This window comes from Rhipicephalus microplus, chromosome 4, assembly GCF_043290135.1.
Source record: "Rhipicephalus microplus isolate Deutch F79 chromosome 4, USDA_Rmic, whole genome shotgun sequence".
Lineage (NCBI taxonomy): Eukaryota > Metazoa > Arthropoda > Arachnida > Ixodida > Ixodidae > Rhipicephalus > Rhipicephalus microplus.
In genome coordinates, this window is record NC_134703.1 from 38,270,598 (window position 1) to 38,293,539 (window position 22,942).

A 22,942-nucleotide genomic window follows, 5' to 3' on the forward strand; every position below is an offset into this window, starting at 1 on the left:
GTTTAGTTTGTCGAGAGTTGTCTGTGCACGCCTAGTCTGTGAAATAAGGGTACCGAAACTAATTATGACCTGTGGGTGCAGGCAAGAGCTACGCAGGCACGTGGACTGCGTGCGCCAGTCCCAGGGCGGATTCTCGCGAATGACCTTCAACCACATTGTGGCACTTGTGCTCGGCCACATGCAAAACAACATGCAGTAAGTACTGACAATAAAGCATTGCAGCATGCTTGGTATTGCCAGGGGGGGCTTGATGGTGCGCAACCCCTCGTTTCATCACAAGGTGTTGTGTAGTGAGGGTGCCGGCAGGATGCATGTAGTACCACTGGAAGTACACAGCTGAGGAGATGGAGGTAGTGCAAATGCTGCACGCCCATATGTAAGCAGGAGCAGCTTTTCCCCGTTCCCCCGCCGTAACCCCAAGCGGTTCTAATGGAGAAGTAGATGTGTTATAATGTAGGTTCCTTTTTCTTTAATGCGACCAGTTTGATTACTAGTAGTTAATTGCAGTCAGACGCTTTGATGTCATTGAGATAATGTCGAAATGTCCCATTCGTGGCGTGGATAGTGTTGTGCATTTACCTTAGTTTTTGCATACGCAGAGCACTGTTGTTGACAATAACATTTTACTTCTACAACGTTGATCTTTCACTCCGAAGTAAACATTATTTCAGTGCCCCTTTAGGGACCTAAGTGAAATAGGGAACCTGTTGAGCGTTCTCAGAGTACCATTTACCACTCTAATGTAGTTACTTTGCCATCCTAGCTTGGTCAATGCAGGAGAAAATCTAGGTCTGAATCTCGCTTTCAAATTTTGTGCACGATGACACACATTTCCAAGTTTTATTGTACTTAGGCTACATTGGCTCAAAGAAATTCCCCAAACATTGTAAATTAATTCTTTTGCCTCCTAAAGGAACGATGTGTTTATTTTTACTGATTAGAAACTATAAAGAACCCAATATACGACATCAAAATGTGTTGTCACGAGCCTTGTGAGAATAGCCGGCTTTAGAAGAGTTAGAGGTTTGGGCCAGTTTGTGAAGCCTACTTGATGAAATGAAGCACCTGAATGGGACAACAAAAGGCATTTCGTCCCATGTGTGTCCTTTTGTAGTGCTGTGAGAATTGAGCCTTCTTTTATGAAGTTTTGAAGTGAATTCAAAGCAAATACTAGTGTTGTTAAAAAAGTCTAATCGTTTTGAATCGAATTCAAATATATATTGCATATTATAAATGGGCATATTTGTAACTAATCTGCTCAATGTTTAAAGAAAAATTAAAAGAAGGCCTGTGCAAATGCCTTTTTTTTTTTTTGGCTTCAATGGAAGTGAATTGATGTAAGAGCAATATCTTCACTTAATGTTGAAGTGGGGCTTCACTGAAGGGTGGATTTCCCATGGATAAGTGTTCTCGTGGCTTCTACGTTGCGCTTCTTTGTTGCGGCAAAACCACCTTTATGGGGGCAATATTAATGAGAACAAAGACACATATTTATATGAAAAAAAATTCTAATACTTGTCTAACGAGGAAAATGAGCCCTTAAATTTCCCTTTCTTTCCTTCATCTTTACAGGGGGTTTCATGCAAACGAATATTCAAATCCACATACAGCCGAACCCGGGTATATCGAACTCGCCAAGAAATGTTTATTAGTTCGATATATGGCATAATTCGATATAGGCCCGGTTTAGGTTCTGACACAAAGGCACATAACAAACTAGAAGAAAAGTACTTTATTAATATGGTGGCTTACTTGCGTGCCCTACTGTGGAACAAAATAGTCATGGATTTTTTTCTGTGTCAACGACTTCGCTGCCTGCGACAGCACGCACGCCTCCACGTTGTCCAACGAGTCGGAGCAGCTGAGGCCGCAACCTTCCACATTCAAGCAATAGCGCCGGGCCAACTCAAGTGCACTAATCACTTTGGAGGATGTAGGCAATGGGCCGTCGTCGATTTCTATATTGCTGTCGCTTTGGCTCGTGGTCGGTCCGATGTCTGCAATGTAATCCTCATCCTGTAATTGGCCCATGATGGGGAGATCATCGTCCGCACCGACGAACTCGTCGAATGTCGATCCGTCGACAGCGCCCGGGAACTCTGCCAGCTCATTCCAAACTTCGGTGGAAACACCTGCCGTTTTGTTCAGTGCTGTCAGAATTTGGGGTGTCATCACCAGGCATGCGGAAGCCGGCATGCCTAAAGCAGTTCTGGATCATCTCCTTCTTGACATCTGCCCACGATCTACTCAACATAGAAATAGCTCTGAGCAAGTCGATCTTAAGCTCTCTGCCGACAAGAAGGTTCTGCAGCAGCTTCTCCACCAGGCGCTTCCGATAGCCGGCTTTCATTGCACGTGTAATGCTTTGATTCAGTGGTTACAGTAGAGACGTAGTGTTCGGGGGCGAAAAACGCAGCTCGATGTTGCTGAAAGTCGTACAGCAGTGGTGCGATGAATAATTGTCCACGAGCAGGCACACCTTGTGATTTTCGCCTACCAAATCGTCATTCCACGAAGATAGACATCTGCTGAAAAGCTCCCCGGTCATCCACGCTTTTGAGTTTGCTCGGTAGGTAACTGGAAGCGACAGAGCATTTCGAAAACACCGCGGTGGCGTGCTTTTCCCAATAACCATAGGTTGAAGCTTTTTCGATCCGTCTAAATTAGCTGCCAACAGCACGGACACACAAGCTTTGTTTGCCTTGCCGCCGCTTGTCTTGTCGCCACGAGACGCAAGTGTCTTGTTTGGAAACATTTGCCAAAATAGGGCGGTTTCATCTGCATTGAAGATATCGTGGGCTCTATATCTTGCTGCGATATCTCGCCAGTTTTCCTCAAGCCATTTTTCTACACTGTCCAGGTCCGCCGCTCTGCTTTCACCTGTAACAGCTTTGCCAACGATGTCGTGCCGTTCTTTGAACCGCTGAAGCCAGCCTGAACCGCCTTGGAAATTATTCCTGCCAAGCAGAAAAGCAAGGTCCTTGGCTTTCTGCTCTATCATAGGGCCGTACACCGGGATGTTTCGCTACCGAACGTCCACAAACCACTTGTGAACAGAGTCTTCAACATCTTCGTACACAGCAGCGTGCACACGTCGTGGGCACCACGGGCACCTGGCTTTTTGTCCGACTTGGCCCTGATGTCTGCCTTGTTCCTCAGGATAGTACTCATGGTGCTCCTTGTAATTTTGTACGCGGCAGCAACGTCGGACTTCTTTTCACTGCGCTCAACCCGATTGATGATTTCGAGTTTCACGGCGAACGGCAAATTTTACCTCTTTGCGCAAGCCACGATGACACCGCGCCAATACAGTTCACAGAGCACCAACAGGCAACACCACAGACCACGCTGAATCGGCAGCAGCAGGCACACAAGCATAAAGAAAGAAAAAATGGCGCTTACTTCTACCGCCTCCGCTCCTCGGAGAAAGCACGACGGCCTCTGATTGGCTGTAAGCGCTGTGAGCGGGCCAGGATCATTTCTTGGAGGGAGTTGTTCGCCCGCGCACAACCAGGATCATTTCTTGGAGGGGGGTGTTCGCCCGCGCACAACTGGGTCTACTAACCAACTTTTTCTAGGGTGGCACCGGCAGTTTTCCCTGCCACCGCGAGGGAAAGCCAACTTGCTGGGGCACTTTTGGGGCACATGGAGTTTGATATATCAGTTGTCGTTGCTATTTTCGTTGATAGATAAAACAGTAACTTTTGCTATATGTTTTTATTGTAAACTTACCGTGTTTAGGAATTGTTCGATATACGGGATAATTTGATATAAACGGGTTCGATATAGTCGGGCTCGACTGTGTAACGAATCCGGAAGTAACAAAATATTAGTTAAAACGAAGTAAAAAAACACTCTTGCAACAGTGTTAGAACATACCTTTATAACGAATATTTGGATATAACGAACTTATTTTCGTGTAGTATACGATTTTGCTATAAAGAGGTTTAAGTGTGTACACTTGGATAGACGCTTTCATGGCTTTGCACCCCATCACTGCAGTGAAACAACTTTTACAGGGGATTACATGCGGTATAATATACAGGTGAGGTCACATATAACTGCTTCACTTAAAGTGAACTTTCGCTCGAATTCAGCTATACCCACTTGACCGTGGAAACATACAATATTTCAATGGCACAAAATCGCACTTACACAACGAACGTCTCTGAGCGTCCCCGATGTGTTACAGCGAACGGAGTCTGCACTCCGGTGACTTCCCCGGAAACTACTTTGGGCCATCGATAAGCCATCGGCGAGGTGCCCATAGATTCTTATTGTTAAATGCCGACACTGCCTCCGCACCTCTTTAGTTGTTTCTCTCCACGAACGTTTTTTTGTTAGGCACCCCTCAGTCCTTGGTTGCCCGGCTACTATGAACACCCCACATTGCCAGACGAGGCTCGTGTTTTCACGTTGCTATCAATCTTTCGAAGACCGGTTGGCCAACTATTCTCCCCTCAGTTTTTGATCACTGGTTTTTGCGTTGGCGTCGTTAGCCTGGAGTGACCAGGCCATTTGCCAACATCGTTGGCCACTGACTGCACCCGATCGTCTGCATCTTGTCTGGATTGGCGTCGTATTGTTCCAGTGCAAGCGCGTACGCTACCCCATCTACTCTGATAATTCTCGGTTCATTCCATGTTTAAGACTTGTTCTTGCTCACTTCGCATTCTGCTGAGCAAGCCCTTTGCACGCGTGTGGAAGTGTAAAAATGGCTTTTACAAAATACGAATCGCGTCGGTAAGGCCGCACAAGCCTGTCGGCACCACCAAAAGATTCTTTGACTTCTCCTAAATTTTTGCACTCTCCCCAAGTTTTCTACACGTGAGTTGGACATTTCGCCTACCTTTCGAGGCAGCTACCCAACCTGCCTTTTTCCTGCGTGTTTTGGTTTTCAAGGTCGCCTTCCCGCCGTATTTTCCCCTTTCTCCTTCCTGTCGCAACTCGTTGACTTTCTCTCTCAGGTCTGCTTCTCTCTGCTTATCGCCACTACTTCACCTGTCTCCACTGCTCCGTGACGTCAACCACGCTGGCTCGAATTCAGAAGTTTCGTTTTTTGACTAGAGCAGTTCCACGCATTCTGGCTTGTGTGTTGCGTGTGCGCGTCCTACTCGCTTTTGGTGTGCGTGTGTGGTCAGGATGGCGGACGGGAGGCCTTCCGCGCTATTTCGTACCGCTCAACAAAACGTCGAAAGTGTGACCGCTTGGCTTGGGCGTAATGCGCGTGTTAGGTACCGCGTTGTGAAGCACTTGCTCATAGCTGTTAACCATCTGGCAGCCAACTTGCCGTTTCGGGCATGCTGGTATTTAGACGTGAAGATGGTGAAAGCTTTGGGAGCGTCAGTGGTGGCTACATGTGTGCGAACACGCTTGTTTTTGTCCACTCAGTATCCGCGTAAAAAGATGAATCTGCGTAAATAAAAGCCCTGTCACGTGAGCCTATTGGTGTGGTGAGCACACGTGACTGAATCGCGCCTTCCGAATCACCGGGCCTCCCGAGCTATCTGCTGCGTGTGGCAGCGGAGTGCACGCAGCAGACAGCTCGGTAGTGTATGTCACTTTGTTTTCATCGGCTTCCTGAACTCGCGTGAGCTAGCGAGAAATGAGAAGCATCTCTGTATAGTCTCTATGTTCGGCAGTATACTGGTACGGCGCATGAACGGGCTCGACGAAGCCGCCGGGACAGTGCGGTAGGCCTACGCTCTCGGCTGCGTTTTCCCGAGCTGTCTGCTGCGTGCGGCAGTAGAGCACACGTGAAGCGGCGAGTGTATCTCGCTCACATGTCTTTGTTCTCGTCAGCTTCCTGAAACCGCGCGAGCTAGCGAGAAATTGGAGCAAGCGTTTCTCAAGTCTGCACATTCAGACACTCCACCGAACCAGCCTGACGAAGCGCGCCGTAGCCACCGGGCGAGTGCGTTAGGCAGGCCTACGCTCTCGGCCACCTTTTGAACCTGGCTTGAACCTTTCATCATGCCGTAGCCGTATCGCAAGTTCGCACCGCTCACAAGTTTGGAAAAAAGCGCAAGAAATCTAGGGCAAAAAGAGATGATGGCGTGGGTATATTTGATGCGCAGCTAGTACAGGACGGCGCGGCGACATAACACGATCCGTTGGATGAAACACCGACATTTCCGCCTGTTTCTCCGGCTGCCTCAGACGACGTCGGCGCTAGGCAGCGCATAAGGAAAACAAGCGAACGCTCGCGACAGAGCGCAAGGACTCGGACCCGTCTGCGGCTACCTGCAGGATCGTCAATTTATCCGCGATAAACATTCTTGAAAAAACGGCTAAATGCTGGACATGCAGTGGGACCATTTCTATTGAAAAAGGTGAGCACGAATATGGACTTGTGATGAAGCTAATTTCAGAGTGCCGCAACTCTGGACTTGACAGTGAGTGGAGCTCTGGGAGGGTACCCAGTCAGGCTAAATGCGCTGCATTCGAGGTCAATATCCGTGCGACTCGTGCCGTGCAAAGCACAGGGAATAGCCAGGCAGCCCTAAACGACATCTTCTCTGTAATTGGAATTTCTCACAGGGGACTTCACCACAAAAGCTAAAGAGCCATTTGAAAAATAAACTGAATCCTGTGTCAACAAGAGCTGCAGACAAGGTCCTCTCTGATTGTGCCATATCAGTGAAAACGTTATACTAAGATCTGTGCTTTGACAACCCAAGTAATGTGCCCATCTGTTATGATGGTACATGGATAACATGGATGGTACATGGATAACCAGAGGCCACCTGTCGCACATTGGTGTGGGTGTTGTTATAGAGCTGTTTTCTGGCTATGTTTTAGACTATGTTGTCCTGTCAAATTTTTGTGCCGGCCGCAAGCGCGCAGAAAAATACGGTGAAGATCGGGCCACATGGGAGTGGAGGCAGCAGTCACTCTCTTTGAGCGCTCAATTTCCCGTCACAGCTTGCGGTACACAGTGATGGCGTGTGATGGGGACAGTAGATCATTTCATGCTGTTGAAGACTTCACAGTTTATGGTTTCATACAGGTTCAAAAGTTGCAGTGATGGCGTAGCGGTTAGAGCATTCGCCTCGCATGCAAAAGGTCTGTGGTTCAAATCCCGGTGCCGCACAAATCCCAACAGGAAAAAAAAAAATCGGTGTGGTGATAGAACTGCATTAAGAAGACTGGGGTGCGGCCTCACCGGTAACCACCGCCGGAAATGCAGTCCCTCACCAGAAAAGGATTGGCCCCCCCTTGTGCAGTATCTGGCCACTACCTCCCACATGCATACGTCAAATAGCTCACGGCCCTCAGTCCCCAGCAGCTGTGAAGCAGCTGTGAAGCTGTGAAGCACGGCGGAGGGCAGATATGCAACGCAGCAGAGGGTGCTAAGAATCTCTGGATCCGGACAGGCCATTATTGGAACCTGAACCTGGCAACGTTTAACGCTAGAACCTCATCTAGTGAGGGAAGTCTAGCTATACTATTCGAGGAGCTAGAGGGTGTTAAATGGGATATAATAGGGCTCAGTGAGGTTAGGAGGACAGATGAGGCCTATACGGTGCTACAGAATGGGCACGTCCTTTGCTATAGGGGCTTAGCTGACAGAAGAGAACTGGGAGTGGGGCTCCTAATTCACAGAAGCATAGCTGGCAACACAGGGGAATACTATAGATATAATGAAAGGGTGGTAGGTATCGTAATTAAACTGAATAAAAGATACAAGATGAAGGTGGTACATGCTTACGCGCCTACATCCAGCCATGATGACGCTTCAGTTGAAAGCTTCTATGAAGACGTGGAATTGGTAATGAGTGAGGTAAAAACACAGTATACTATACTGATGGGACACTTTAATGCAAAGGTAGGGAAGAAGCAGGCTGGAGACCAGGCAGTAGGATACTATGGCATCGGTACTAAAAATACCAGAGGAGAGCTAGTAGTAGAATTTGCAGAATGCAATAATTTACGTATTTTGAATACCTTCTATCGAAAACGAGGAAACCGTAAATGGACATGGAGGAGCTCTAATGGCGAAAATAACGAATCGACTTTATAATGAGTGCACACCTAGGCATCGTGCAGGATATAGAAGTGGTTGGCAAGGTACGATGCAGTGACCATAGAATGTGTTGTGTTCCAAGCACCCCTGTGTCACGAGCGAGCCTCCGAACTCGCGAAGGACCGGATGCTGAAACTGCTTCCAGATGTTGACTCCTCCCCTTCCCCCGCTCGGCGCAAACGAGCCACCGTTCGTTTCCCCCGGCAGTTCGGCCGCCGCCTCCATCCGAATAAGAATAAACTTGTTTTTAACCGTTCGAGGCTGTCTGAGCTTTTTGGACTACCACGACCAACGCGTACGTCTATGGGCCGGCGACAACACTGGACATAACAGTGGCAACGAGGAAGTGGATTTGGACCAACGCTACGCAACGATATTGACAAGCTACAAGCTATGGCTATGCACGGGCTCCCAAATCGGCTACCCGAATTCAACGGCTCATCATGGTCATCGTGGTTTGGACGCCTGCAATTTTACTTCGAGGCTTACAACATCACTGATGCAGCAATGAAGAGGGCCAACCTGCTAACGCTGTGTGGGGAGCAGACATACGACACAGTCTGTGCCCTGATTCAGCCACGCACTCCAGCAGCCGTTGACTACGAGGACATCGTAGCAGCGCTACAAGAGCACTTGAAGGTCTACTGTCGAGCCCGCTTCCAACGGCGAGACCAACTGGAAGGCGAAAAAGTGGCCGAATATGTAGCGGCTCTCAAAAAGCTCGCTGCCGACTGCAATTTCGGGACGTTGACCCGATCCTCCCTCCTGCGACAGCTGCAGCTACTGCGCAGGAGGGAGGATCGACTGCCACACCTGCTAACACCACTATGCTCCACTTGGACGTTATGTTGCGTGACCATTTTGTGTGCGGGCTGCGTGACGCAGGCTTACAACAACGCCAGTTCGCGGAGACGGGTCTCACCTTCTCCAAAGCCTACGACATCGCCCAACGAGCGGAGAGCGCCGGTCACCAGCAGAGGGATATTCGACGGAACGTCGAGCCGGTGCATCACACCAGTCAGCAGTCAGGTTATTCCACGTCTAAGGCGAAATCAAGCAGAAAGACACAGCGCTGTTGGCGATGCGACGACATGCACGATCCCCAGGTATGTCGATACAAGACAGCGACCTGCAATTTTTGCCAAAAACTGGGACACATTGAAAGGGCATGCATCTCGAAGCGCAAACAGCTCGGACCGAAGACTTCAGTGCAACGGAACAACAATGTCGACGCACAGGAGGGCCAGACGCAAGATACAAGCCGAACAGCACTAACGTCATCGGCACTATATGACTTAAACGCCGTTGTGAACCTCGGAACGAGACCGAAGATTACAACTGAAATTATGGTACACCAGCGCCCTATCAGGCTTGAGGTGGATTCCGGAGCAGCATGTACGCTCATCAGCGAGGACACTTTTCGCGCTACTTGGCGTGAGAACGCGCCAGCTCTCCAGCAAGACGACACGCAGCTGAGAACGTGGTCCGGACATTCCCTTCCACTGCTGGGCTGTGCCAACGTAGACGTGTACTACAACGGGCAGACCCATCAGCTCCCCTTGCTAGTCGTCCACGGTTCTGGATCAAGCCTTTTAGGATGAAATTGGTTCACCCCCCTTGGAGTGGTCATTGGCGGAGTTCACCACACACTCAGTTATCCGTCAGTGGAGCAGCTTCAAGATAAGTACAAAGCGGTTTTCTCCGAAGAAATACCAGGGAACAACGGACCTCCAGTCACACTGGAGCTGCGGGAGGATGCGACGCCGAAATTTTTGAAAGCTAGGTCGGTGCCTTTCGCCCTACGAACGTCAGTCGAGAATGAGCTTGACCGACTGCAGGAACAAGGGATCATCTAACCGACGCAACATTCGAAATGGGCTACACCACTCGTTGTCGTCCGAAAGAAGAACGGTACCCTACGCCTCTGCGGAGACTACCGGAGCACTGTCAACCTGGCGACAAAAGCATCTTCCCACCCACTGCCGACACCGGAAGAGGTTTTTAGCACGCTTCGTGGTGGAAAAATCTTCAGCACCTTGGACTTGACACAAGCCTACCAGCAGCTGAAGGTGAGCGAATCAACGTCTGAACTGCTCACGATAAACACTATTAAGGGTCTTTACAAAGTTAAAAGGCTACCATTCGGAATATCTGCAGCGCCAGCAATCTTCCAGAAATTTATGGAGTCTACACTTAGCGGGATCCCAGGTGTTTGCGTCTACTTGGACGATGTTATTGTCGGTGGCGCCTCCAATGAAGAGCACAGAGAACGCTTGGAGCTCATTTTGGAAAGGCTAGCAAATGCTAATTTGCACATCAGTAAAAAAAAATGTGTTTTTGCGGTGCCTGAAGTGAAGTTTCTTGGACATCAAATTGACGCGCACGGTATCCATCCCACTGAAGACAAAGTGCGTGCAATCACCGAAGCACGAGCGCCTACTAACAAGCAAGAACTGTAGTCGTTTTTGGGGCTATTGACGTTCTACGACCGGTTCTTAGAACATCGAGCTACAGTGGCCAACGATCTATATCAGCTCCTGCAGAAAGAAGTCCCATGGACTTGGTCGCCACGCCACCAGGAGTCATTCGTTGCCCTTGGCAACTACTTCGCAAGTCTACTGTTCTGCGACACTACGACGAAAGGAGACCCCTACTGCTAGCCTGTGACGCATCACCATACGGAGTGGGAGCAGTCCTCTCCCAAGTTGACGACCAGGGACGGGAAGCCCCAATCGCTTTTGCTTCGCGCACCCTATCGCAGGCAGAGAGGAATTATTCCCAGCTAGATAAAGAGGGACTTGCCATCGTCTACGCAGCAGATCACTTTCGGCAGTACATTACTGGCAGGAAAGTGACTTTCATAACAGATCACCGGCCCTTATTGGGTATTATGGGTTCCCAGAAGCCAATGCCACAGACATTGTCGCCGCGAATGACACGATGGTGCATCAAGATGTCGGCGTACGATTACGAACTCGTACATCGCACTGGGAAGAAACACCAGAACACCGACGCATTAAGCTGCCTGCCGCTAGACACCACAATAGATGAACCACCCCCGCCGGGTGATATACTCATGTTCGAGGCGCTGCCGAACCCTCCGCTAACAGCTGACACGATAGCAGCATCAACGCAGGAGTGCACTGTCTTGAAGGAAGTCTACGCAGTTATACAAGAAGGCAACGTGCAGAAGCTAAAGGGTGAACACTTCAACGCTTACCGCAAGCGAGCTGCGGAGTTGAGCACTCATCGCGGTTGCGTCACCTTGGGATGAAGAGTTGTAATTCCAGTGGCACTTCGCGAACAGGCCATGTCGCTTGTCCACGCAGGTCATCGAGGCATTGTTGCCATGAAAAAGTGCGCCAGAAGTTATATGTGGTGGCCTGGTATCGACCATGATATAGAATTAACAGTTCACGATTGCCAGCCTTGCCAAGGCAACCACAGAAGCCCGCCAAGAGCCCCTATTCCTGAATGGGAAAGACCAGACACGCCTTGGCACACCCTGCACATTGATTTTGCTGGACCTATCGAAGGGTGTTCGTTCCTGGTGGTTGTAGACGCATACACCAAGTGGCTGGAGGTAAAACAAATGGCTACAACGACATCGGCAGCAGTTATCGACACTCTGCGGTCATTGTTTGCAAAGTTTGGCCTACCGCGCAAGGTGGTCTCGGACAACGGCACTCCGTTTGTGTCCACGGAGATTCTCAAGTTTTACAGCGACAACGGCGTCTCGTCTGTTACATCAGCTCCTTACCACCCGGCTACGAACGGACAAGCCGGGCGCTACGTGGCTGAGCTAAAGCGCGCCCTTACTAGAGACCGGACTGAGACAATGCAACGCCGCATCGCGCGCTTTCTCTTCAGACAGCACAACACTGTTCAAAGCACTACTGATCAAACGCCAGCGAAATTGATGTTCGGACGAGACATGAGAACCCAGCTGACAGCAATTGTCCCGGAGCCCTCAGCGAAAGCACCGTCGGAGGAAGAAAAGCTCCCGCATAGCAGGAGAATTGAAAGTGGACAGCGCATATACGCCCGCCAGTTCCACAGAAAGCCCGGCTGGGTTGAAGCGACGGCACTCAAACGCATAGGTTTGCGGTCATGGCTCGTCGACATTGGTGGAAAGGCCACACGCCGCCACCTTAATCAGCTACGCCGTTCAGGTAATTTGCCAAGGGAACCTCCCATTCAAGCAGCCACCTCGACGGAAGCTTCGTTCCACTTAGCCTGGCATCTCGCACCAGATGAATCGGCGCCGCCGCCCGCCGGCCCTGAACACAAGAGAAACGACACCCAGCGAGCGGAGGCTTCTCTTCCTAGTGCGTCCAGAGCGTCCACGCGCTCACGGCGGCCCCCAGATCGCTTCCAAGCGACAAGCTAGGGATGGAGGAGATGTTGTGTTCCAAGCACCCCTGTGTCACGAGCGAGCCTCCGAACCCGCGAAGGACCGGATGCTGAAACTGCTTCCAGATGTTGACTCCTCCCCTTCCCCCGCTCGGCGCAAACGAGCCACCGTTCGTTTCCCCCGGCAGTTCGGCCGCCGCCTCCATCCGAATAGGAATAAAGTTGTTTTTAACCGTTCGAGGCTGTCTGAGCTTTTTGGACTACCGCGACCAACGCGTACGTCTATGGGCCGACGACAACACCGGACATAACAGAATGGTACGGTCTCGACTTCGCCTAGACTTGAAGAAAGAACAACAGAAACTGATACGCAAGAAGCCAGTCAATGAGCTCGCACTGAGAAAGTACAGGAATTCAGTCTCGCTTCAGAACAGGTACTAGGCTCTTAGTGAGGAAACCAACCATAGCGTAGATACAATGAATGATAATCTGACGAGTATCATTATGGAGTGTGCAGTGGAAGTTGGAGGCAGGGTAGTTAGACAAGACACTGGCAAGCTTTCCCAGGAAACGAAGAATCTGGTTAAGAAGCATCAAATCATGAAAGTCTCAAGTACAGCAGGTAAAATAGAACTGGCAGATCTTTCAAAGTTGATTAATAGGTGTAAGGTATGCGATGTGAGAAGGTATAACATGGAGAGAATTGAACACGCTCTGAAAAACAGAAGGATTGTCAAAGCAGTCAAGAGGAAACTTGGGATAGGCAAAAATTGGATGTATGCATTAAGGAACAACGAAGGCAAAATAACTACCATAATAGATAGGATAGTTAAAATAGCGGAGAAGTTTTACAGAGATCTGTACAGTAGCCGGGATAACTATGACTTTAATACTATAAGAACTAGCAGTAACCCAGATGACACCCGATCAGTAATGATAGAAGAAGTCAGGAAAGCTTTGGAGAGCATGCAAAGAGGCAAAACTGCTGGTGAGGATAAGGTAACATCAGATCTGCTGAAAGATGGAGGACAGATTGTGTTAGAAAAGTTAGCTACCCTGTTTACGAGATGTCTCTTGACGGGAAGAGTACCAGAGTCTTGGAAGAACGCTAATATCATCTTAATACATAAGAAAGGAGATGACAAGTACTTATAGAATTACAGGCCGATCAGCTTGCTCTCTGTAGTATACAAGCTGTTTACAAAGGTAATTGCTAACAGAGTAAGGAAAACATTAGAATTCAATCAACCAAAGGAACAAGCAGGATTTCGAACAGGCTACTCAACAATCGACCATATTCATACTATCAATCAGGTAATAGAGAAATGCTCAGAATATAACCAACCACTATACATAGCCTTCATAGATTACGAGAAGGCGTTTGATACAGTAGAAATATCAGCCATCATGCAGACACTGCGGAATCAGGGCGTCGATGAAGTATATATAAACATCCTGCAAAAAATCTGCAGGGGATCAACTGCTACCATAGTGCTTCATAAAGAAAGCAACAGAATACCAATCAAGAATGGTGTAAGGCAAGGTGGACACCATCTCCCCAATGCTATTTACCGCGTGCTTACAGGAGGTTTTCAGAAGCATAGAATGGGAACAGTTAGGGATAAGAGTTAATGGAGAGTACCTTGGTAACTGCGCTTTGCCGATGACATTGCATTGCTGAGTAACTCAGGGGACGAATTGCAACTCATGATTACGGAGTTAGACAAGGAGAGCAGAAAGGTGGGTCTTAAAATTAATCTGCAGAAAACGAAAGTAATGTACAACAACCTCGGAAAAGAGCAGCACTTCGAGATAGGTAAAAGTGCACTTCAAATTGTAAAAGAGTGTCTACTTAGGGCAGGTAATAACCGTGGAGCCAAACCACGAGATTGAAGTAACTAAAAGAATAACAACGGGGTGGAGCACATTTGGCAACCACTCTCAAATTATGACAGGTAGATTGCCACGATCCCTCAAGAGGAAGGTATATAACAGCTGTATCTTGCCGGTACTTAGCTACGGAGAGAAACCTGGAGACTTGCAAAGAGGGTTCAGCTTAAGTTGAGGACAACGCAGCGAGCAATGGAAAGAAAAATGGTAGGTGTAACCTTAAAAGACAAAAAGAGAGCAGAGTGGATTAGGGAACAAACGGGGGTTAAGGATATCATAGCTTAAATCAAGAAGAGGAAATGGACAGAGTCCGGGCATGTAGCGCGTAGACAGGATAACCGCTAGTCATTAAGGGTAACTGACTGGATTCCCAGAGAAGGCAAGTGGGTTAGGGGGAGACAGAAGGTTAGGTGGGCAGATGAGATTAAGATGTTTGTGGGTATAAATTGGCAGCAGCAAGCACAGGACGGGGTTAACTGGCGGAACATGGGAGAGGTCTTTGTCTTGCAGTGGATGTAGTCAGGCTGCTGCTGCTGATGATGATACGTTCAAAAAGAGGACTGTATAAACCATGTCCAAGAACTAATGGGTACTGCACTACGCAGTCTTGTTCAAAAGCATAAGGGTTCTGGTAAAAAAGTGGAAGAGGCTGCTTGACAAATGTTGTCATAGAGAGATTGTCGAGATACTATGGCTGGGCTCTGAAGTACAATGTTGGTGACTTAGATGCAATGCACCGGGCAGCCATGGCCACATATTATCACGTGACATCGACTGATGAAAAGTCCAACCACACCTTGTGCCCAAGTGGCAGTGACTCATGGTGCAAGCAGAATGCTGCTGCTGCAAGGGGAAAACCGCTGCCAAGGCACACCTACAACTTTCCACAAAATGTCCGTGATGCACTACTTCCAGTCTACGAGCGACTTAATAACAAGGAGCTGCTAAAACGCTGCCAAAGAGGCAAGACACAAAGTGCAAACGAGGCACTCCATTCTGTCATATGGTCTCTAATGCCCAGAAAGAAGCATGCTTCACTCATAGCTGTTGAGACAGCAGTTGCTGAGGCTGTGATGCGCTTCAATTCAGGATTGAGAGAAGCCTCCACACGTATCCTCAAAGAACTTCAGCTAGAGCAAAACTCCATGAGCGAGCAATGGGCAGAAGAGAAGGATTCTCGTCGGATCATGAGTGCCGAGCGAAAGCGTTCAGCATCTTCCAGGTTCCTGCTACAAGCAAAGCAGCGGCAACGACAAAAGTGTGACAGACTACTGCCCTGGTGCTTTCTGAGGCATTTATATGCAAAGAGATGCATTTTTGTGTTGTAGAATTTATTGAAAATACAGAGCTTTGTTTTTTGCCATTTTCTATGTTTCAGTTTTTTGGCCTCCTTTCATTCTTCTGACAAGCGCTTCTCAGCTTTGGTATACTGCAATTTGATAATTTTTGTCTTGATGAGAAGCTGGATGCTTAGTGAGTGCAAGAAAGTGCCATATATAGGACACCATAAATTTTTAGAAAAAATGAAATACAAAAATTATCGTTCCTTGATAATGGAAGGATGAACTTCTAAACCTCATAACTTTTGTTGTAGGAAAGCTAGAGCACGAAACTTGCTTTTTGTACTCTTTGCTGATTGTAGAAAGCAGTGACATTTAATTAAGCAAGATCTGTCCAGCCAATTAACTGAAAAGGTGATCAAAATATCTTTCAATTAATGACTAATTAAAAACAAAATGGTAAGAGGTAAATAAAAACTGAGTTTATATTTGACATCTGCACATGTAAATACAGCATCTCGGAAGTTTTCATCACCCTAGCTTAAATAGTAAGATGCCTGATGGCTAAGTGCCTCTTCCCCCTTAATAAACAACTTACCAATATGCTTTTGCAACGTAGAGGCATAGAAATAACATACTAACTTGGCTTGATCACTTTGTTTTCAGTTCTGGCTGATAGCAATATTTTTCGTGACCCATGAGATTCATATCAAGATTCAACCATATGTGAAAACAAGTGTATTATATGTTCACTAAAAAGGCTGTTTGAACGAGTGTTACAGAAAGTTTTTAAAAAACTTTCAGATGAGCACAGAAGATTCTGCCCGTGGAGACAGCATCTCCTTGAAAGTACTGCAGCTCCAGCAAGGACACTGCACGTGGTCATGCCTTCTTTTTCTTCTTCTTTTCAACATTGTTTTCAGTCTACTTTCAATCGTTTTTCTGCTTGCTTTAGTTTGTTCGTCTGGATTTACAAAAGACTGTATATAAGGGCATGCATGCTTTCTGTACAAAGTTTATAGATTTCTTTTTTCCAAGAGAGCGAGCCACTCCATTGTGTTGAGCTCCACCGGGCTCGAAAATGTGCCGTGTGTGAGGTCGGCTGTCTGATCTCTGGGAACGTCTAACCCCCGAATGCAGAGATGTTACTTGACTCGTACTTGACTCGTTCTTGACTCAAGACACTCTTGCCACTCGCCATAAATCGTTCTCGAACTTGCGGATGACTTGAAGGCGACTTGGCTCGGTCGAAGTCAGGACAAGTTTCAAGTCAGCTGTGGGGCTAGCTTGAAAGCGACTTTACGCGTTATTCCAACATGGCCACCTCGCGAATGGACGTCGCGTGAAAGGTGGCCGCTTTTGAGTTTGCTTGCCTCGCCATAAGCGTAGCATTTTTTGAGGCGCACTGCCTGCCGAAGATTCTTGGAACCGCTTTAGGTGACCGAGGAAATCCGATGGAGTTGTACGACGAGCAACAATCCCACGCTAGGTACAGATTCATGAAGAACGCCGTGGGGCAGCTGCTCGTTATGTTGCCGCTCCCTGAAAGTGGGGACAACCGAAGACAGCCCGTGCATCCAGTGTTACAGCTACTGATGGCTCTCAGGTTTTACAGCGCTGGCACATTCCAACCAGTCACTGGAAATTTCGTCCGCATTCCGTAGTCGACAGTGTGCCGTGCAGTCGGAAAAGTTACGCCACTCATCGCAAAGCACCTGTAACGCGATGCTGGTGCGCTTTCCGCAGCCGGCGGACTGTTATGAAGTGGCTGAGTTCCCTTGCGTTACAGGTTGTGTCGACTACACACACATGCGTATTAATAGCCCCGGTGTCGACAACGCCGAAGTGTTCCGTAACCGCAAAGGCTATTTCTGTTTTTCTATAACGCGACGACATTTTCCGTCTCTTTCGGTAAAAAAAAAAATTGACTCTGTGCTGTGTCCATGTGCCTCGTTTATCCTTTCGTCCCGTCTAAGGTGCTGTTTCTCGCTCAGAAAGGCATCGCTTGTAGCACAACGCTACGTAAAATTACACACACATAAAAAAAAGAGGTGCCCCTATCACAGGTTTTTTTATCCGCGTCACCATGATGCAGCGATACATTGCTGCACCCCGCTGAGGGCAATGTCCTGACCCCCGCTTTTTCTCTCGTTTACCAAGCTCAACAAAAGGATACGAATCACATTTGTTCCCAGAACTTGTTTTTTTTTTTTCATGATAACTGCGACCTAGCCCATTACAGGCATGCACACAGGCGAACAGAAAGGCAAATACCGTGGAAATCGCGTCACCTCGTGAGCCAGGTCAGCACAAATACATGCCATGGTGTTTGATTGAGAAAAAAAAAAGACGAAAGAACCCAACGTGATGCTTGTTTCGCCTCCAAACAAGCAACCGTGGAGAAACGCACCGCATTTGGGTGGCCACTGAAACCAGCGGGCAACGAACGCTTTACAGAAGCAACACTGCGCATCGCTGTGGTGGCAGGCACCACGTGTCGCTCGTTAGCCGTAAAATGGCAAGAATATGCTTGTGGCCCTTCGTTTTTATAGTTATTTTAAAGCATATGGTCTTTTTTTGGTCTAATGCATGCCTTACGCGAACAACTTCATTATTACCCTCAGCAGGCGAGCAGCGTGTTTCTGCTTTGAAGCTCGTTCTTGACTTGACCAAGCAAGACAGCCTGAACATCCATGAAACGCGAAGGCTGGCTTGAACGTTTTGAAGTCCGCTGCTTGCTTCGCGCCGACTTGCTCAAGTTAAGTTGAAGTCGCGAGCCAAGTAACATCTCTGCATTCGGGGTAAGAAGAAGTGTGCCAAGTTTGTGCTTTCCTGTGCCAAGTGCCATCTTGGCTTCTTGGTTTCTCTACGGTGTCACTTACGAAGCTGTCTTGCCGGTGAATGTGATATAAACTGGTCTCTCAACTATTTTTTTTTATTGCACCATGCGATCCTTTGCCATGTGCTGTGCACGTGGCAAAGTAGTAATATGTTCAAAATGGTTGCGCTTCAGCCGGCCTGGCCTTGCCGCAGACGTGCATGCAGATTTTGGTCCTTATTGCTCAAGAACAAAATTAAACATTTTTGTAAGATTTTCTTCTGCTCAACTTTTCTTGACCACTTTTTTGTGTGTTTGTCTCAAAAATAAGGCAAGAATAAAGCTCAGTTTATGAAGGCTTATGGAAGGTAAACAATGCTTTCGGTCTTCGTGAAGAATAATAGAATGCTTTGTTGGGCGTGCTGGTTCGTTGCGGAAAAGATTGGAGCACAAGAACCGATGAGACGCAAGAGAGAAAACTGCTGCGCTCGTGTAGTCTCATCTCGTCTTCTGTCTCGTCCATTTCTGCGCTTCTCGTAAAGCATGTGCCTTTTTTTGCCTTACAGATAACTAGCTCAAGGTGTGCGAAATGCAACTGTGCTGCGAGTAACGTAATTTCTACATTTGCATTAGGGGCTCCCCGCAATGCCAACGACGTTATAGATGAACGTTGACTTGCTTTGAAAAAGTGCCTGGTGGACTTTCTCCTCTACATTTGTTGCTAGTTTTCAGTGTTCAAAATAAGGATGGCGATATGTTGCCTTTACATGGCTGCTCCCAATGTGTACTGCAACTTATTCGTGTTGGCAAAGCTACGTCTGGCTGCTGTCCAGCTAAGCTTTGAGAAAAGCTTCTCTGAAGTGAGCGTTGCACATCTCAACATGCGAATGCAAGTAGCTACTCAATATGGAAGTCCCATATCTAACTAGTGATAGTTTTAAAACGTCCCTTAATGTGTTGGAGTCTGAATGGTAATGGGTGCAAGCTCTGCTCCAAGATCTTGCAATCCTATCAAGGGTGAAGCATCATAGGGTCCCGGCTTGTCCATTGTGTGTTGTCTGTACTCATGGTGAAGAGTGATGCTGATAACAATTCAAGGTACCTGCAATGCATCATGGTGTCTGTGATGCTGATGAGCTTGTCTGTTATGAGTCTGTACCCACTATATGCCAAAACGAACAAGCACGTTCCAGACCACACATTCTTTCTGCCATAGATGAAAACAAACGTGAACGCGCTTTTGCCCACGAAAGGCGACGCTGACGAAGATCGTAAGCTAGCGCGTTGGCGAGAAACGCGCTAGCTTGCGATCTTCGTCAGCGTTCGAGAAGCAGCGGCGACCCCGACCACACAACTAGCGCGTGGCCGCTCATTCACATGCGCGAGTGGGCAACGTCGCCGGTGATTTATGGTAAGAACGGTCCCAAGTGCTATGCCCGCTTGTCATAACTCGCTTTGTGGAGATACGTGGATTTTTTTGTAAAGCATTGTTGAAACATGCATTTCAGTCACAAATACATTATAGCATAAATCCAGTGTAACTAGGCTTTACATAAAATATCCAAAAAAATTGTGGGAACTGGCAGGTCCGATCACTTATTGGGCAAGGGCTTACTCTGAAATAGTTTTGGAAGGGCTCCTGAAATTGTGTCCAAAAACTGTTAGGAACAAAACTCTATCAGTAATTGTGAAAAAATTCTACCCTAAATTTTGTTAAGGGGGAGGGGGGGATGTGGAGGAAGTTATTGAAAACTAATGAAGGGCAGTCTTGCGGAAATTATAACTGGCATTTCACTTTATTGCAACATATGCTTGTACTGTTGCATGCAAATACTTAGTACAATAGCTGCAGTTTTCATGCACATAAGGACTATCTGGTCTATTTGCTCTTTTCCTTAGCCCAACGCTCCCACTCCTTGCTGCTCTCATTGGGGCCTCGTAGCCTTAAGACTGAATGTTCTGTTCAAATTTGACACCTCAATTTACAGTTTTTAATTAGAACTAGGTCAGTCTTTCCATTTGATTATTTGCAATATAGGTACAAGGCAGACAATATCAGTTTTTAGTACCTTGACTACGCTGAAAACTTCACGGCTGCTGTTTGCACGTCTCATAGCAGTTTATTCAAGATTTGAAGTTCCGAGAGTTGATATAGGAAATACTTCAACCACTCCTCAGCTCGAGAGTGCTTTTGCTGATATGGCAAACTCTCGCAAGTTGCGTAAGTGAGACGAGAGATTCAATACTTGAGTATGTATATATGAACACCAACTTTTGAAAGCAAACTTCTCTGTGCAAGTTGCTCATGAGAAATACTATGCGGCTCTTGACACTTCACTTGTGGTGCCCCTTCTGTTTAATATCTGTACGAGAATACTGAATATTGTTTGTAAAACACTAATAGGTCGTGGGATTTTTGGAAAGATCAGAAATAGGTAGTTGTTAATGATATTTTGGGCAGTGTTAATTTTAAAGCATTTGTTTGAAGTTCATAGAATGAAATTCATATTGAATAGCTTTAGTGTAACAAAGAATTGTTCTCGAAGTTGATACTGAACAGTGTCCACATCTCTTGTCAATAGAAGTATGGCATATTGCACATTGTCGGGCATTCTTTCCGAAAGCACAAATGTAGCACACTGCATCTATATGCTTTTTATTTTTTTGTCGGTGAATGTCGGACTCTGCGGAAAGTGCACAAAATTTTGTGAATGTTTCCTTCCCTGAGTTATACAAGCTGCACTCTTGTGGTTAATACCGTCATATGCTAGCTAAGACTAGATATTAATTTTTCCTGCAGTCATTATGCTTGATTGTAGGCAGATCACATTTTAAATATATGCTCAAACTTTGTTTCAAAGAAACCAAATATAACCAAATATCGGTTGTAACGAGATATATGAAAAATAGTGTTGTAATAGATATAGTGTTAAAAATAAACCTTTAGAGTGAATTTTTGAATATTATAACGAACTTATTTTTATGTAAGATACAAGTTTGTTATAATGAGGTTTGAGTGTACAAGGTTTGTAAAAATACTCTGCCAATTATAACTTTTATAAAAATGAATTGAATAGTATGACATCTTTTTACACAGCTTTGAATGTTCGTGCACCATAGCTCTTAAAGACAGCAGTGCATGAATACGCGAGTAGATGTGCCAGTAGGTTATAATAAACCATTAGGGAAATGCCAATTGTAGGTAAAGGCATGTTTCGGTCAACGAAAAGATGTGGCACTGGAATTTGAAGCATAAGCATCCGTGCATTTTACTTTAAAGAATACAGTGTCAAGTATGCAAATGTAGGCACACCTCGATCAAGGAAAATGTACCAGTAGAACCTCATGCATACATGTGTCACAGGTCCCGTTAATTAGGGAGGCGATCGCCGGGCTAATTCCAAGGGCCGAAGTATTGGCCCCCCGAACCGCACCACGAAAGCGTTGTCAATTCAGAAGTGGTCCTTTTTGGCGCGCCAGCGGACGCTGGCTGTGGCCCAAAGAACAAGTCAGAGCCGAGAGTTGATAAACAAACAAAATTATATTCTCAATAATGGCAGATCGAAAACAATACACAAGAATGCACACTCCACAATAGTTGCATACAATATGTCACCAATCAAACTACAATATGTCACCAATCAAACAACGTACTACACAGTACAATCAGCCACACTCGAAACAACAGACACAGACAACAATACGCACTACAATGCAGTCGCATGCATTGAACAACCAAGACACTTAAAGACTAAAGAGATAGAAAACCTATTCAGTCCAAAGTTCTTGGAACAAAAGTCTGAATGATACTCTTCCGAGAATCACTCACTCAAAGTCCAGCGTTGTTGTCGTTCCGCTGCCCCCGAAGTTTCTCTTCCAGGAAACCTCGCGTCTTCAATTGGCCACTCTCCAAGCTTCAACTTCTTGGCTGGAAACACGTAGGCTTCACACACGCAGCTGTTGCCACCCTTCCCTCGATAGCGGTAAACACACACTCTTGCCTGTAGCTCGTCGAGTCGTCACCCCTCAGGTGGAAATCATCTTCTTCTCCTGCTTTGTCTCTACGGACAAAACCTTCGCCGACTACACGGCGGAATCCCTTCGCGCTCTGGCGCTAACTTCCGTCTTCTCCTGATCTCTCATCTCGGCTGCTCGATTAAATACCTTCCGCGCGCGATTCCAGAAAATTCTCGTCATTTCGTCGGCGCGATACGCAGCGAAGGCTGGGGAGAGGGCGAGACGGTTCGAAGGCCGTCCGGGACAGATGACGCAACCCGGCATCACCACTGCCCTTTCCATCTAGAAAATTCCAGTGTTTGCTCGGCCGCCGATGCGAGGAGGTTCGTCGGCGAACCCACGCTTCCGAGGGGAGATGGGCGCGCGCCCAGGGAGTCTTTGAGTGCTTGTTTTCTTTTTTTTTTACGGTGTGTCTAAAGGTACGTCGGACGTACCCGAATACCAAAAGCTAAAGGTACGTCCGACGTACCCGAAACCGTGAGTCTAAAGATACGTCGGACGTACCCGATTACTAAAAGCTAAAGGTACGTCCGACGTACCCGAAACCGTGAGTCTAAA

General features: G+C 47.2%; 1 protein-coding gene across 10 annotated transcripts in view; it reads left to right on the plus strand.

Moving 5' to 3' along the window:
- The window catches only part of LOC142814232 (uncharacterized), a 63,578-nt gene extending 44,849 nt beyond the window's left edge, over nucleotides 1-18,729 (plus strand). For 9 of the 10 annotated variants that reach the window (XM_075892575.1, XM_075892576.1, XM_075892573.1 and 6 more), the window contains 2 exons: nucleotides 82-195; nucleotides 16,354-18,729. In XM_075892575.1, coding sequence (XP_075748690.1) covers nucleotides 82-195; nucleotides 16,354-16,357 — 118 coding nt within the window. In that variant the 3' untranslated portion in view covers nucleotides 16,358-18,729. The remainder of the gene's footprint in view (nucleotides 1-81; nucleotides 196-16,353) is intronic. The other variant, XM_075892581.1, reaches the window with a different exon arrangement.
- Nucleotides 18,730-22,942: the final 4,213 nt, after the last annotated feature.